General features: G+C 44.0%; 1 protein-coding gene across 1 annotated transcript in view; it reads left to right on the forward strand.

The window, feature by feature from the left end:
- The window catches only part of TMEM241 (transmembrane protein 241), a 113650-nt gene that overhangs the window by 36174 nt on the left and 63153 nt on the right, over positions 1–14323 (forward strand). The window contains exons 5-6 of the mRNA XM_068993918.1: positions 7535–7612; positions 10957–10982. Of these exons, the coding sequence (XP_068850019.1) occupies positions 7535–7612; positions 10957–10982 (104 nt within the window). The remainder of the gene's footprint in view (positions 1–7534; positions 7613–10956; positions 10983–14323) is intronic.

Here is a 14323-nt window from a genome sequence, read left to right on the forward strand (position 1 = left end):
TGACCTTGAAGAATTTATAGGGGAATCCATGAAAGACACACAACTCACCATGGGAACAACCATTGTGAATTTTCAGTGTTATATATGTGAGCCAGGCACTTCCTGTTGCCAACCTTCATGACATATGAAGTTGGACTTAATTACTCCTGTTTACAGAGGAGGAAACTGAGATGCAGATTTGGCGAAGGTCACCAACTGGTAGATGTTACAAAAAGCAGAGATGCAGACTCAAGACTGTCCAAGGATAGTGGTTCATCTGCAACGCCTCGGACTTTCCTGGTGGTCCAGTGGTTAAGACTTGCAGGGGACAGGGTTTGATCACTGGTCAGAGAACTAGATCCCACATGCTGAAACTAAGAAGTTTGCATGCCACAGCTAAGACCCTGTACAGCCAAATAAATAAATACAATTATTTTTAAAAACCAAAGCAGTACAATGCTTACCCCCTTTCCTTCCTAAATCATAACAAGCCAAGGAGATGAGCCTATCAGGATGGAGTGGGCAGAAGGGGAGAGGAGCTGTGTAGTTATTCTGCCTTCTGTGTGTGCGTGTGCGGTAGGTTACTTCAGTCATGTCTGACCTTTTGTGACCCTATGGACTGTGGCCATGGGATTTCCCAGGCAAGTATATTAGAGTGGATTGCCACTTCCTTCTCTGGGGGAATCTTCCCGACCCAGGGATTGAACCCACGTCTCCTGCATTGCAGGTAGACTCTTTACCAACTGAGGCACCAGGGAAGCTCCTGTACAATATATACTTGTTTCTTGTATGTTTTATATATAGTAGTTTGTGCCTCTTTTTTTAAGTTTATTAAAAAATTAATTAATTTAGTTTTTGGCTGCATGGGGTCTTAGTTGCAGCAGATGGACTCTACATGTGGCGTACAGGCTTAGTACTCCATGGCACTTGGGATCTTAGTCCCCTGACCAGGGATCGAACCCTCATCTTCTGCATTGCAAGGCAGATTCTTAACCACTGGACCACTGGGGCAAGTCCCTAAGTTTTATTTTGCATTGGGGTAGAGTTGATAAGATAAACATTTCTTAAGAAGAGATTTTAAAATAAATCTATACATATAGCTGATTCCTGTTGTTATAAACTAATACAACATTGTAAAGCAATTATACTCCAATTAAAAAAAAAATCTTAAAATGGAAAAAATAAAAGAATTCTAGGTCAAGGGAAATAGAAGAAGGCCACAGAGAGACTTAGCACATAGAAATTTATGCTATGATATCTTTTGAAACAAATATAATTGGGCCTTGGTTTTAGCTCTTTATCTTTTTGCAGTGAAGTAAAGAAGTTACAAGACTCTCCATGCTTGTAAGATAAATGCAAGCTATTGCTGAAGAAATGCAGTGTCCTTCTTTGCTCTCAATTCCTTCTGTGTGCTCTGTGCTCAGTCGTGGCCAACTCTTTGTGACCCAGTGGACTGTATAACCCACCAGGCTCCTCTGTCCCTGGCATTTCCCAGGCAAGAACACTGAAGTGGCTTGCCATTTCCTCCCCAGAGACTCTTCCCAACCCAGGGATCAAACCCGTATCTCCTGTGTCTCCTGCATCATAGGCAGATTCTTTACCCATTGGACTCTCAGTTACTTAGTCCTCATTAAGGGTAGGATGGGCCACGTAGGGTCTTCGGTCGCATGCTTATAATAAACCCAATGGTAACCTAGTTTCTGGGATTCCTAGTCTGTTTGGTAGCATGATGACAGCACGGTTCAGTAGGAACAGTTCTCTGGGGTTAAAACTGCTGCTATCCAACTATCTGACTCCTTTCCTTTAGGAACATTTATTTCTACAGGCATGATTTCAATAAAAAACTAGGCAGCCAAATGTTCAAAGGTATATTCTTTGGCAAGAGCCTGGCAATTAATTATTCTATAATATATTGTAGATTGAAGTCACACACACCCAAATTGAAGGTAGGATTGATGTTCTACAAAACTAAGAAGCCAGCCCACTTCTTGGCTAAGCGAGCCGTCTACACTCCTGCAGAGGGACCCAAGGCCGTGCCTGTGGACAGGGCCAGGGCTTTCCGTAGAAAACTGTTTCAAGTCAGTCCCAACACCTGAACAAACAACAATCAAGGCTTGAAAATTCCACTCTGGGAAGCATGGGAATAATGAAAAATTTGAAGTAAAAGTTACTGATGTCTTTTTACAGCCAGAGAAAAATTTCCAACAGTGCATGGACAAAATGTTAAATTTTAAGTGAATGGACTCCAAGAATAAATTAGTTGCAAATTGTGCCCCTGAGTCATGAAACGAATTGGACTGCAGTGTAGTTGAATTTGGTCAATTACATTTTATGTTAAAAATGATGATTTGGGTTTCACGGTAGTTGATCTTGGGCCATTTTTCCTAATGAAAGATGGTGGGACCTTTTATTATTGAGGCTGTTCCTAGCGCCTTGACAGTGTGGAAGAACAAATTTGATTTTCTGTTCTTTTTAGCAGCAAGCTAGTATCTAGATTGTCTAAAAGTGGTTTCAGATTATTAAGAGGCAGGTTAAAAAAGAGAATCAAAGTATATCCTTCCTTTTCCTCATCTGTATAATGGGGATGTTATTAGTATTTTTCTCAAAGGGTTATTATGATGATTCAATATGTGAAAGCAGTTAGAACGGCATCTGGCACATAGGAAGCATTCAGGGTATCTTGACTGTTATTATTATTATCATTTCTCAGAACTTCTTTTTGGCCATACCATGTGGCTTGTGGGACCTTAGTTGCCAGACCGGGAATCAAACCCATGCCCCCTGCAGTGGAAGCAAGGAGTCTTAACCCCTAGACAGCCAGGGAAGTCCTCATTTCTCACAACTTTTATCTGATTTCACAAAAGTAAGTCTGCTGAACTTCAGTCTGTAAAGGGCAGGTTTTCTGAAATAATTGGTCATTGGGGTGTCTTGAACTAATCACATAGTTCAGACTAAGGCTTGGTACACAGAGGTGGAGGCCAAGGGAAAGTCAGTAATTATAAGTTGCAGATTGACTTAATATTGTTCTTGATAGATCTCTTTGGAGGCCTATAAAAGTCAATGGTAGAGTTACTGTTTCTAAAGTCTGCTAGCTCCTCAGTCAAGAAAAATGGCTTGAGAAATTCAGATTAGACCATTTTAAAGTAGAAATGGATGATGTCCCTTTAAAGAGTGGCATGGAGTTTGCATCGAGGTCATCCGTTTTAGATCATACCAGTTTTATCACGGGAGGACACAGACTGGCAGAGTTTGGAACAATACACAGTTGTGTTGGACTTCATACAGGTGTGGATCCAGGAAGCTTATCCTGGGAGTTTGCCATAATCTGGATTCTATAACTTCGAGGATGGGGCTTCCCTGGTGGCTCAGTGGTAAAGAACCCGCCTGCCAATGCAGGAGACGTGGATTCTATCCCTGGGCTGGGAAGATCCCCTGCAGAAGGAAATGACCACTCACTCCAATATTCTTGCCTGGGAAATCCCATGGACCGAGGAGCCTGGGGCTACAGTCCATGGTATCACAGAAGAGTCAGACGTGACTTAGCGCCTAAACAACAGACATCAAGGCTGGGAGTGTGGGCTTTCCGTCACTCGGTTGGAATCCTGGAGTCCCACCCTGAACCAGCTGTGAACTCACCAACAAGCTGCCCCATCACCCTGAGCTTCAGTTTCCTTGTCCGTAAATCAGGGTAACAGCATCTGTGGATAAAGTTGTTGAGAGATGATTTAAATAAGAGAATGCAATTAAAATAATTAGCACTGTGCTGAACACATTGTTGGTACCTATTATTAGTGAACTTTAAGATCAGTTCTATATGTACTGCTGCTGCTGAGTCGCTTCAGTGGTGTCCGACTCTGTGCGACCCCCATAGTCAGCAGCCCACCAGGCTCCCCTGTACCTGGGATTCTCCAGGCAAGAACACCGGAGTGGGTTGCCATTTCCTTCTCCAATGCATGAAAGTGAAAAGTCAAAGTGAAGTCGCTCAGTTGTGTCCAACTCCTAGCGACCCCATGGACTGCAGCCTACCAGGCTCCTCCGTCCATGGGATTTTCCAGGCAAGAGTACTGGAGTGGGGTGTCATTGCCTTCTCCATCTATATGTACAGATAGATCCTTTTACAGAATCTGCTCAGATTCTGCTAGGGTGATGGAGGAACCTCTCGACGGTTTATAAAATTGAGAAGATAAAACCTCTTTGAGGTCTAGAGTTAGAGTCTAGTGAAAATGAAAGTCGCTCAGTCGTGTCCGACTCTGAGTCAACCCTAAATCTCATCTCCTTTCTGATTTTATAGTCAAGGAGGCAAAAACATTTAAAATCAGGGCTTCTTGTTGTGTGCTCAGTCGCTCAGTCTTGTCTAACACTTTGTGACCCCATGAACTGTAGCCTGCCAGACTCCTTTGTCCATGGGATTTCCCAGGCAAGAATACTGGAGTGGGATCCAATTTCTTATTCCAGGGGATCTTCCTGACCCAGGGATCAAGTCTTAATTTTAAATAAATAAGATCCAGGTGGCCCTTTTATTTTCACTGTCATGTACCACAGGATTAACCTAAAGATTTTCTGTTCTGTCTTCTTAGGCTCAGACCTAGAAGGCCAGGGCCCAAGTTTTCCCAACATGAACCTAATGGATGAGGCCAATTAAAAAAATCTCTAGTAATCTTAAAATACATAAAACATAATAGAAAACATAAAAGCTTAAGAGGAATAAAAAGAAGCACAGAAGACATGAAAAACATAGGAAATAATTATGATTTTTAAAGGGAAAAAAGAGTTGAGTTGAACTTTTAATGAAAAAGAGTAGAAAACATTTAAAAAGGAAGAAAAATGCAAAGCAAAAGCTCAGAATGAAATGAAACAGTGTGAGTTAGAACAAAATACTAAAATAGGGCAGAGCTATAAACTTATAAAAGTCTTAATGACAAGGTAAAAATATATCTTCCCCAAAGATAAAGCATAAATCCGTCTGGAAGTGATAGGGCAGTAGCATCTGCTCAAAGGCCCACTTAAGGGTCCTTGAAGGGGAACAATTTCTCAGCTCAGGGTCCTCGATCAACACCACTGAGTGACAGCCTTCATGTGGAGCTCTTGTATGGTTTCCACCCTTCCTCCCAATAGCTTCAGGTTGCAGGTATTGTTATCCTTATGCCACAGAGGAGCAAACTGTTTGGATAAGTGCCCTGCTCCATGAGCAGATGGTGGAGCTGGAGCCCGAAACCCAGGCTGATGCCAAAACCCATGCATATTCTTGATTTTCTTTTGCTTTCCAGGAAACGTCACCATTGGCAACAACAAAGATAATAGCAAATATCCCTCACCCTTCAATCCCTCCCCTGGCCTTGTCAAGATCATCTATCAAATTAGGAAAGACTGCTGTTCTTAGCAAACAGCTCAGCAATAGTCAGTGTACAGTGGGTACTCTGTGTATCTTGACAGCCCACTGCTTGTTCAGTCTTTAAGTTGTGTCCAACTCTTTGCAACCCCATGGACTGCAGCACCCCAGGCTCCCTTCAACATCTCCCAGAGTTTGCTCAAATTCATGTCCGTTGAGTTGGTGAGGCTATCTAACCATCTCATTCTCTGCTGCCCCCTTCTCCTTTTGCCTTCAGTCTTTCCCAACATCAGGGTCTTTTCCAGTGAGTCAGCTGTTCACATCAGGTGGCCAAAGTGTTGGAGCTTCAGCTTCCGCATCAGTCCTTCCAATGAATATTCAGGACTGATTGCCTTTAGGATTAACTGGTTTGATCTCCTTGCTGTCCAAGAGACTCTCAAGAGTCTTCTCCAGCACCACAATTTGAATACATCAGTTCTTCAGTGCTCGGCCTTCTTTATGGTCCAACTCTCACATCCATACATGACTACTGGAAAAACCCTAGCTTTGACTATATGGAACTCTGTCGGCAAAGTGATGTCTCTGCTTTTTAATATGCCACCTAGGTTTGTCCCACTGGAGTGTAAATATCTTCTCCTCTCCCCCTTTTTGGGAGAAGGGGTACAGTGTTGATCCCAGTTGTTCCGCCATTGACTCCAGTCTCCTAAATGTTTCCCTCCTGTATCCAGTTTTCTCCATCTCCACAGCCACTACCAGCTTCAGGCCACCGTCTGGTGATTCCTTCTGTTAGTTTCCTGTAGCTACTGTGACAAATGACTACTTCCCTTGGTGACTTAAAAACAGCAGAAACTTATTCTCTCCTGGTTCTGGAGGCCAGGGTTCTGAAATGGCTGTGCTCCCTCCAGCGGCTCTTGGGGAGAATCCGGTCCTCACCCCTTCCGGTTTCTGGTGGCTGCTGACATGCCTTGGCTTATGGCCGCATCCCTCTGTCTCTGCCTCTGGGGCCACATTGCCTCTCCTCTGTGTGTGTCATATCTCTCCTTCTCTCTTAGGAGGATACATGTGTTTGCATTTGGGGCCCACCTAGATCATCTGGTATTCGCTCCATCTCCAGAGTCTCAATTTAATTACATTTGCAAAGGCCCATTTTTTTTTTTTACTGTACGAGGTCACTTTCACAAATCCTAGGGGTTAGGACTTGGGTATAGTTTTCTTTTTTTTAATACTTATTTTATGTGTTTATATGTATTTGTGTGTATATATATGTATTAGTATGTATGCAACTGTGCTGGGTCTTAGTTGCAGCACACAGCCTTCCCCGTCTTCGTTGCGGTATGCACGATCCTTAGTTGTACCATTTGGGATCTGGTTCTCTGACCAGGATTTGAACCCAGGTCCCCTGCACTGGGAGAACAGAGTCTTAGCCACTGGACCACCAGAGAAGTCCTGCGGCTAGAGTTTTGAGGGTCGATTTTCAATCTGCCACACCGCTAAGCTTCTGTAATCATCTCTGTCTCTTCTCCTGCACCCAGCAGCCCAAGTTCCTATAAACATGCAGATGCAGTCGTGTCACTCGGGCTTTAAACCCTTCAGCATCTCCTCTGGCCTTCGGGATCGTCCTGACTCTTTGATATGATTATCACCTCCCTTCCCGCTCCCCCATTTTCCCCTTCCACACTATTTCCACCCCACTCAACTCCCCCCAGTTCCCCGAGAAGGTAGTTGCCTTGATCCTCTGGACTCTCGTGTGCCCCTCTGCCTCCAGCCCTCTCTCACCTTGTCTCTTTTTGCTGGGCTCATTCTAGTTCATCATTTGGTTCCTGTTTAGACTTTGGGCTTCATTTCCTCCAAGAAGGCGTGCTCTGCCCACGCTGGATTGGTTATGCCTTTTTGTCCATCTGGTCAGAGCTCTCACCTCTAGAGACAGCCTATCTGTCACGTGTGCAGCTGTTTACAGGACGTGTCCCCTACACCTGGCACGGTGCCCGACACACAGTAAGTGCTTAATAAGTGATGAGAAAACCTATAGGAAGGGAGTCTCTACACCTACCGAGTATCATGCCAGCAACAACAGCACTGATCCACGCAAGAGTTTTTGCTGGAGAGGAGTAGCTATGTGAATGCCAGCAGTTCCCACAGATCTTTTATTTTGAAGCAGACATCAAGAATTATGTAATTATGAGATCAAAGAAATATTCTCATGCTTATTCCTTTGTGTTCTTTCAGGCCATTCCTGTGTTTCTCACTTTGCATAATGCAGCCGAAGTTATCATCTGTGGGCACCAGAAGTGTTTTCGGAAAGAGGTAAATGATTACGCAAAAGGCTAGTTTCACTTCCCTTGCTTGAAATTTCAAAGACATGCTTTTTATGTACGGCCCAGGTTAGTGCCTGCCTTTTTCCTGCCATCTGTTTCCAGTCAAGGCTGCCTGACGGTGGTCATTAATTAATTTCAAGGACCACAGTTTCAACATCCCTTCAGGTCACCCAGCATACATGGGGACGCTTGTGGGTCTGAACGGAACTCACCTCCAGGCCAGCAATGAACCAGGGCTTCGGGGGCTGAGGTAGAGATGCCTGTGGGCCTGGGGGGACATGGGGGAGTGGGCATTACCTCACCACATCCCAGCACCACAAGGAAATCGATGGCAAGCTTCCCATAGGGTGCTGGGAGCTTTAGCCCACCCTGGGGAAAACTTCTTTTCTTCCCCACCCCAGCTCTGCCTTCCACCACCTAGAACAGCTTCCCTCACCTTCTGGGCCTCCATCTGTGCAAAGGGGAGAGAAATGTCACCCACCCAAGAGTCGTAGGAGGACCCTATCAACTGCTCGGTGCTCCCAACACTCTGGCACATAGTAGGTGCTTTGTACTCATGAGCTATGATTTTTAATATTATGAGTAGGAGTTTTATCTTTTAATAATTTTATTTAATCTTTGGCTGTGCGGGTCTTTGTTTCCATGCAGGCTCTTCTCTAGTTGCGGGGCCCAGGCTCCTCATTGCGGTGACTTCTCCTGTTGCAGGGCACAGGCCTTAGGGCTTCAGTAGTTGTGGCTCCCAGGCTCTAGAGCACAGGATAAATAGTTGTGGAGCGTGGGCTCGGTTGTTCCATGTGATCTTCCTGGATCAGGGATTGAATCCCTGTCTCTTGCATTGACAGGCAGACTTTTTACTACTGGGCCACCAGGGATGCCCAGTGGTGTTTTTAGTTTGGTACCTCTTTTGAGAGTTCCTTTTTTCTAATATCTGCCTGTTTCAGATGACTTTCATCAAAATTTTGGAACTCTTGAACTCGAGAGAGGCTAGTGGGTCATTCAGGCAACACACTTTTTATAGGCATGCCAGGAAGAGGGGCGGCCTTCCTGTATCCAAGGCCACTTCTCACACTCCAAGGGACCTTTCTGACACACAGATCTGATCATGTTCCCCTACATACAGCTCTTCAGGACTGCCCAGAACCTACCTGGAGGCATGCAAAGCCCTTCACCACCTGGGCCCCATCCATCTGTCTGGCTTTAGAAATTTCAGCCACAGCTAAACTTCTCCAGTTACCTCGACTGTATCTTGATGTTTCTCTCCTCTGATCTGTCAGGAACCCTCTTCTCGCACCTCCACCCCATTCATTCTGTGAATATTTCTACGTCCCTGGGTGTGTGGCTGCCCTGCCAGGCCCTGGGTCTACAGTCATGAGCAAGAGGCACAGTTTCTGCTCTTAAGGACATGACGAAGCTACTGAGCATTCACATGGGCGCACGCCCCTGCATTGGAAGCTCAGAGTCTTAACCGGTGGACCGCCAGGGAAGTCCTGAGCATCCCTTTCATTCTCATCTTCATTCCTGCTCTTCCTCCAAACTCTGGAGATGTCGGCTATGTTTAGCTCAGAATCTGTTAGTGACACGTTTTCGCAAGTTGGGGGCAGTTATCCAGGTGGGAGCCAGGTCACGTCTGCGTGCCATCCTTCTGGGGCCGAAGGGATTCGAGTCTCCACCAGGGGGCAGTGGAGTCAAGGTCCGCTTTGCCTTTTGAACTGTTGAGGCAGGTTCCACAGAGATGAGAGGGAACAAATGAGAGGAAACAAAGAATAGAAAGACGGGAGCCACTGCTCTGTACACAGACATCTCGTGTTTATAAAACCAGCACCAACGAGGGATTTAGTCACACGTGAAAACTTACGAGAGCCTTCACAGCAAACCACAGAATTCTCTTGCCAGTGCTTCACCTTCTTTAAAAAAAAATTGAGATATACTTGAAAGATAAAATTATGTTCATTTCAGGTGTTCAGGATAATGATTTAACGTGTATATTTCGAAATGATCACCACAGTAACTCTAGTTAACATCCGTCACCATGCATAGTTACATTTTTTTTCCTTGTGATGAGAATTTTAAGATCTACTCTCTTAACAACTTCTAAAATAGGCAATAGACTATTGTTAACTATAGGCACTGTGCTATACATTACATCATCAGCACTTGCTCATTTCATAGTAAATGGAAGTTCGTACTGTTTAAGTGCATCACTCTTAGAGTATTATTTATCTATTTAATTTTTAGCTGTGCTGGGTCTTCTTTGCTCCACGACCTTTTCTCTTGTGGAGAGCGAGGGCTACTGTCTAGTTCAGTGCACGGACTGCTCATTGCAGTTCCTTCTCCTGTTGGGAAGCAGGGCTTCAGTAGTTGCAGCTCCCGGGCTCTAAAGCACAGACTCAGTAGTTAGTTCCTCCCCTGTATGTGGGATCTTCCCGGATCAGGGATTGAACCCCTGTCTCCTGCACTGGCAGATGGACTCTTTACCTCTGAGCCACCAGGGAAGCCCAGTGCTTCACTTTTGAATAATATGGTCATCCTTCACACTTTGAGCCGGAAGAAGGAAAAAACCCCAAAACTGTAGTTTGTCCTCAACTAGCAAAGTAATCCTTCTGAAATGTACAGAAATAATCTCTTACCTGGCCATTTTCCTTATCAAATGTAGAAAAATCTATGCTTCTCCCTGCTAGAGATTTCTTCCCAAGTGCCAAGGCCTAATTCCCTTAAAGTAATAAAAAAGCGAGTAATAAAGGTGGAGTCTGTGTTAGAATTTCTTTGTTTCTTCATTTCAGGGAGCTTTAAAAGCCAAGTTCCGATTTCCCCAATCTGCCCTTTATCCTTCTCTCTAGGGGTGGAATCAAATGTCCCTGCTCCTTTGTTTCTGTTTCCTAATTTACACATCATACCAGAGAATTTATAGCGCTGCTCAGAGTCAGAGCTGGATTAATGAAAGGAAAATTTAAAGAGACAGAGTGGAATAGAAGTTGAACCAGAGCCTGATTTCTTTTCCTGCACAGAATACATCGATTTCTGTCTCCTTTTCGTGGTGCGTGAGATATTTGAAGGCTTGGGCGCGGCGGCATTGTGCTTTTTTGTGGGTAAACAGAGTTCTAATGGTGAGAGTGGTAAAACTACTCATCCAGAAGTGACTCACCTCTGGACCTCTGAGTCATCCTTCATTTGGTCCACGCAGAAAAAGCCTCAATAAATACCGAAGTGCGGCAACTTGTAAAGACCCCAATAAACTTACTCATAATTTATGTGCCTCTTGATCTAAATGTTTTCTTTTAAGGAGAACAAAAAAAATTTTTAAGATTAATGCTAAGTCTTTTTATTTTCATACAGAAAACTTCTCCTGCAAAGATTTGTAGGTAAGTTAAAAAAAAAAAAAAACCAGCTCCACAAACCTCTAAAGTAGAAGATTTAACCTGATTTTAAACTCTGATGAGAAACCGTCTATTGATGATTCATACTTGAGAGTTGACAGAGGAATTTCTTACAAACACTTGTATATCCCTATTTCATGTCTTATTCAAAAATTTCCTTCCTTTTTTTTTCTGAAATATTTTATTTCTAAGGGGAAAACAACCCGTGCTAGGTTTCAACCACTGATGCCCAGAATTTCGCTGAGTTACGCAATACTGATGAAGAATGAAAATGGAAAAATGAAAACGACTTAAAGTTTTAAAAATAAGGTTTGCAGTTTATTGAGTTTTTAAGAATTCCCATGGTGGAAAAAGCACTGACCTGTGCATCCAGGGATCTGAGTCGTGGTCTTGGGCCACATGGCACCATGGCCGTGGACAGGCTGCACACCCCTCTGTTTCTCAGTGTCCCTAGTTGAAACATGAACAGTGACCTGCCCCGCCCCCCCCCAATTCCCTGTGCCCCCTGATGTGCAAATTCTGATCTGAGTGCCTCATTCTCTGAAGAGTTGCTGTCTCCTCGGCAGTAGCTGCGAAGTTCAGTCCTATAGATAGAAAATCAGCAGAAATGCTTTGATGCATGGATTTGGGCCTTTTTGTTTTAGCTATTTCTGGGCTTCTATCCAATCTCATTTTTTTTTTTTTTTTTTGCCTTTATTACAAGCTGCTACTTGAAGAAGAAAAAAAAACCCACAGTCAGGACTCTTCCTCTTGTTTAAGAGATTAGCAGATGTTAAAGAGAGGCATTAAAACCCATTCATGCCATGCCTGGTGGAATCAGGTTTTGCTCAAGGCCAAGTTTGGTGGGAACCTGGGCTGTCCCACACCTGGCTTGACCCCCTTCTCCCCTCAGTCCCAAGGGCCTGTCTGTTTGAGGGCTTTGCCTGTGGATGGTGAAGTGTCCTGCATCTGAGGCAGGGGTCCCCAACTTCCAGGATCTAATGCGTGATGATCTGAGGTGGGACCGATATAATAATAATAGCAATAAAGTGCACAGTAACTGCAGTGTGCTAGAGTCATCCTGAAACCATCCCTCTACCCTGGTCCATGGAAAGATTGTCTTCTGTGAAACCAGTCCCTCGTGCCATAAAGGATGGGGACCATTGCTCCAAAGCCTTCTGTCCACTGCAGGCAGACACTGAAGCCATGAAGGTCCTCCTCTCCCCACACCTGCAACCTGTCTGTTCATGTGCAGTCGCAGGAACCCGCCTTGTGAGCCTCCCTCCCCTCGCCTTACCCTGGCCTCTGAGTTGCTCTGCAGTCGGGTGCCAGGGAGTCTTCTTGAGGCCGTTTGTGTGTGTGCCTCGAAAGTTGGCGAGACTGTAGAAGTGGGTGGGCTGGAGTGGAGAACCTCTGCCGTGTCATCCTGCCCTTCCCAAGGACCTGAGGCCCCAGGTCCGAGGCTTCCCCCGTGCCCGTCCTCCTGTTCCGGGCTGGGCTGGCCAGGCCAGTTTGTCGGGTACACGTGTGTGTCATGACACCACTGAGGACTTGGGGGGACAGTGTGTGGACAGAACTGATTAGCATCACTATTGCCAGTGTACTTAAGTTATGAAGAGCCTGTTGTCGTGTATTACATATATATGTAAGTAATACAGAATTCAATCCGTATATAGAATATATGGCTGCCCAGGTGGCACAGTGGGTAAAGAATCCACCTGCAATGCAAGGAGACACAGGACATGCGAGTTCAATCCCTGGGTCAGGAAATCTCCTGGAGGAGGGCATGGCAACCCATTCCAGTATTCTTACCTGGAGAATCCCATGGCAGAGGAGTCTGGTGGGTTACAGCCCATGGGATCCCATAGAGTTGGACACGACTGAAGCGACTGAGTACGCATAGAGTATATATGGGTGTGAGATGTCCCATGATAAAATCCCCTAATGGTGAAAATGCTGTATTCACTGCCCCTGTTCAGGTCCTTGATCCTTTGCTGTTTGCTGCCTGATGCAATGGTCAGAAGGGACCCAATTCTAAATATGTTGTTGCTTCATAAATGGAAAGAGGGAGAAAGAGCGTGTGATCATGTGGGTTTTGTGTTTTCTGCTGCTTTCCTTTAAGAGGAGAGAATGACTGGGGTACAAGATAGAGGGCAAGGTATTTTGGTGTAGGAAACCCAAATACCACATAAAAACCATTTATTTCTAAGTCAAAAAATAACTCCAAATTAACTTTCTAATGAATGAGAAAATTTGAAAATATCTGTGATTGGCAATGTTACTTTTTTGTGCAAGAATTTTTTTAGAAAAAGCCTTTATGATGGCAATTTCTCAGTATATATATAAAAATAAAAAGAATAGTAAAATGAATTTCTAAAGACTCATCTCTGAGATTCATTAGTTTTCAACTTAAGCCTGCACCCAGCGCCTCATTTTAGCAAATCACAGGCTCTGTAGGGTTACCTCCATAAATATTTTGGTATGTGTAAGAGATTTTTTTCTACTGAAATTTTTAATTATTATTACTATTTGGCTGTGCCAGCAGCTTGCAGGATCTTAGTTTCCTGACCAAGGATTGAACCTGGGCCCTTGGCAGTAAAAGTGGTCAGAGTCCTAACCACTGACCACCAAGGAATTCCCTTATTTGGGAAAAAAATTTAAACTGGTGGAAAAGTTGCAGGAGTATTACAATTAACTCCCATATACCTTTTATTTAGTTTCACTCATCGATAACATTTTTTGTATTTGCTTTCTCTCTCTCTCTCTCTCTCTATATATATATATATATATATTCATATGGTGGCTCAGGATTAAAGTGCCTCAGCCAATGCAGGAGACGCAGGTTCAATCCCTGGGTCAGGAAAATACCCTGGAAAAGGAAATGGCTACCCACTCCAGTATTCTTGCCTCGAGAATTCCATGGACAGAGAAGCTTGGCAGACTACAGTCCACAGGGTCACAAAAGAGTCGAACACAAGTTAGCGACTAAACAACAATATATGTATCACACAAAATATATAAGAATATATATAATTATTCTTACTCTTATTTTTTCTGAACCATTTGAGGATATGTTGCAGGGATTATGACTCTGCTCCTAAATACTTAAAAGTGTTTCTCCTAAAGATAATAATCTCTTGTATAACCACAGTGCAATGATTACACTTAGAAAATTAATGTCTCATATAATACTGTTATGTAATATTGAGTCGATGTTCAAATTTGGTCAGTTATCCTGATATTTTCTTCTGTAGTATTCACCTCCCTCAAAGATGCCATGTCTCTTCCTAATCTTTATTTTTTTACTATAACCTTTAATCTGGAACAGTTCCTCGGCTTTTTATTGC

The sequence above is a fragment of the Capricornis sumatraensis genome, chromosome 21 (assembly GCF_032405125.1).
Source record: "Capricornis sumatraensis isolate serow.1 chromosome 21, serow.2, whole genome shotgun sequence".
NCBI classification, from domain to species: domain Eukaryota; kingdom Metazoa; phylum Chordata; class Mammalia; order Artiodactyla; family Bovidae; genus Capricornis; species Capricornis sumatraensis.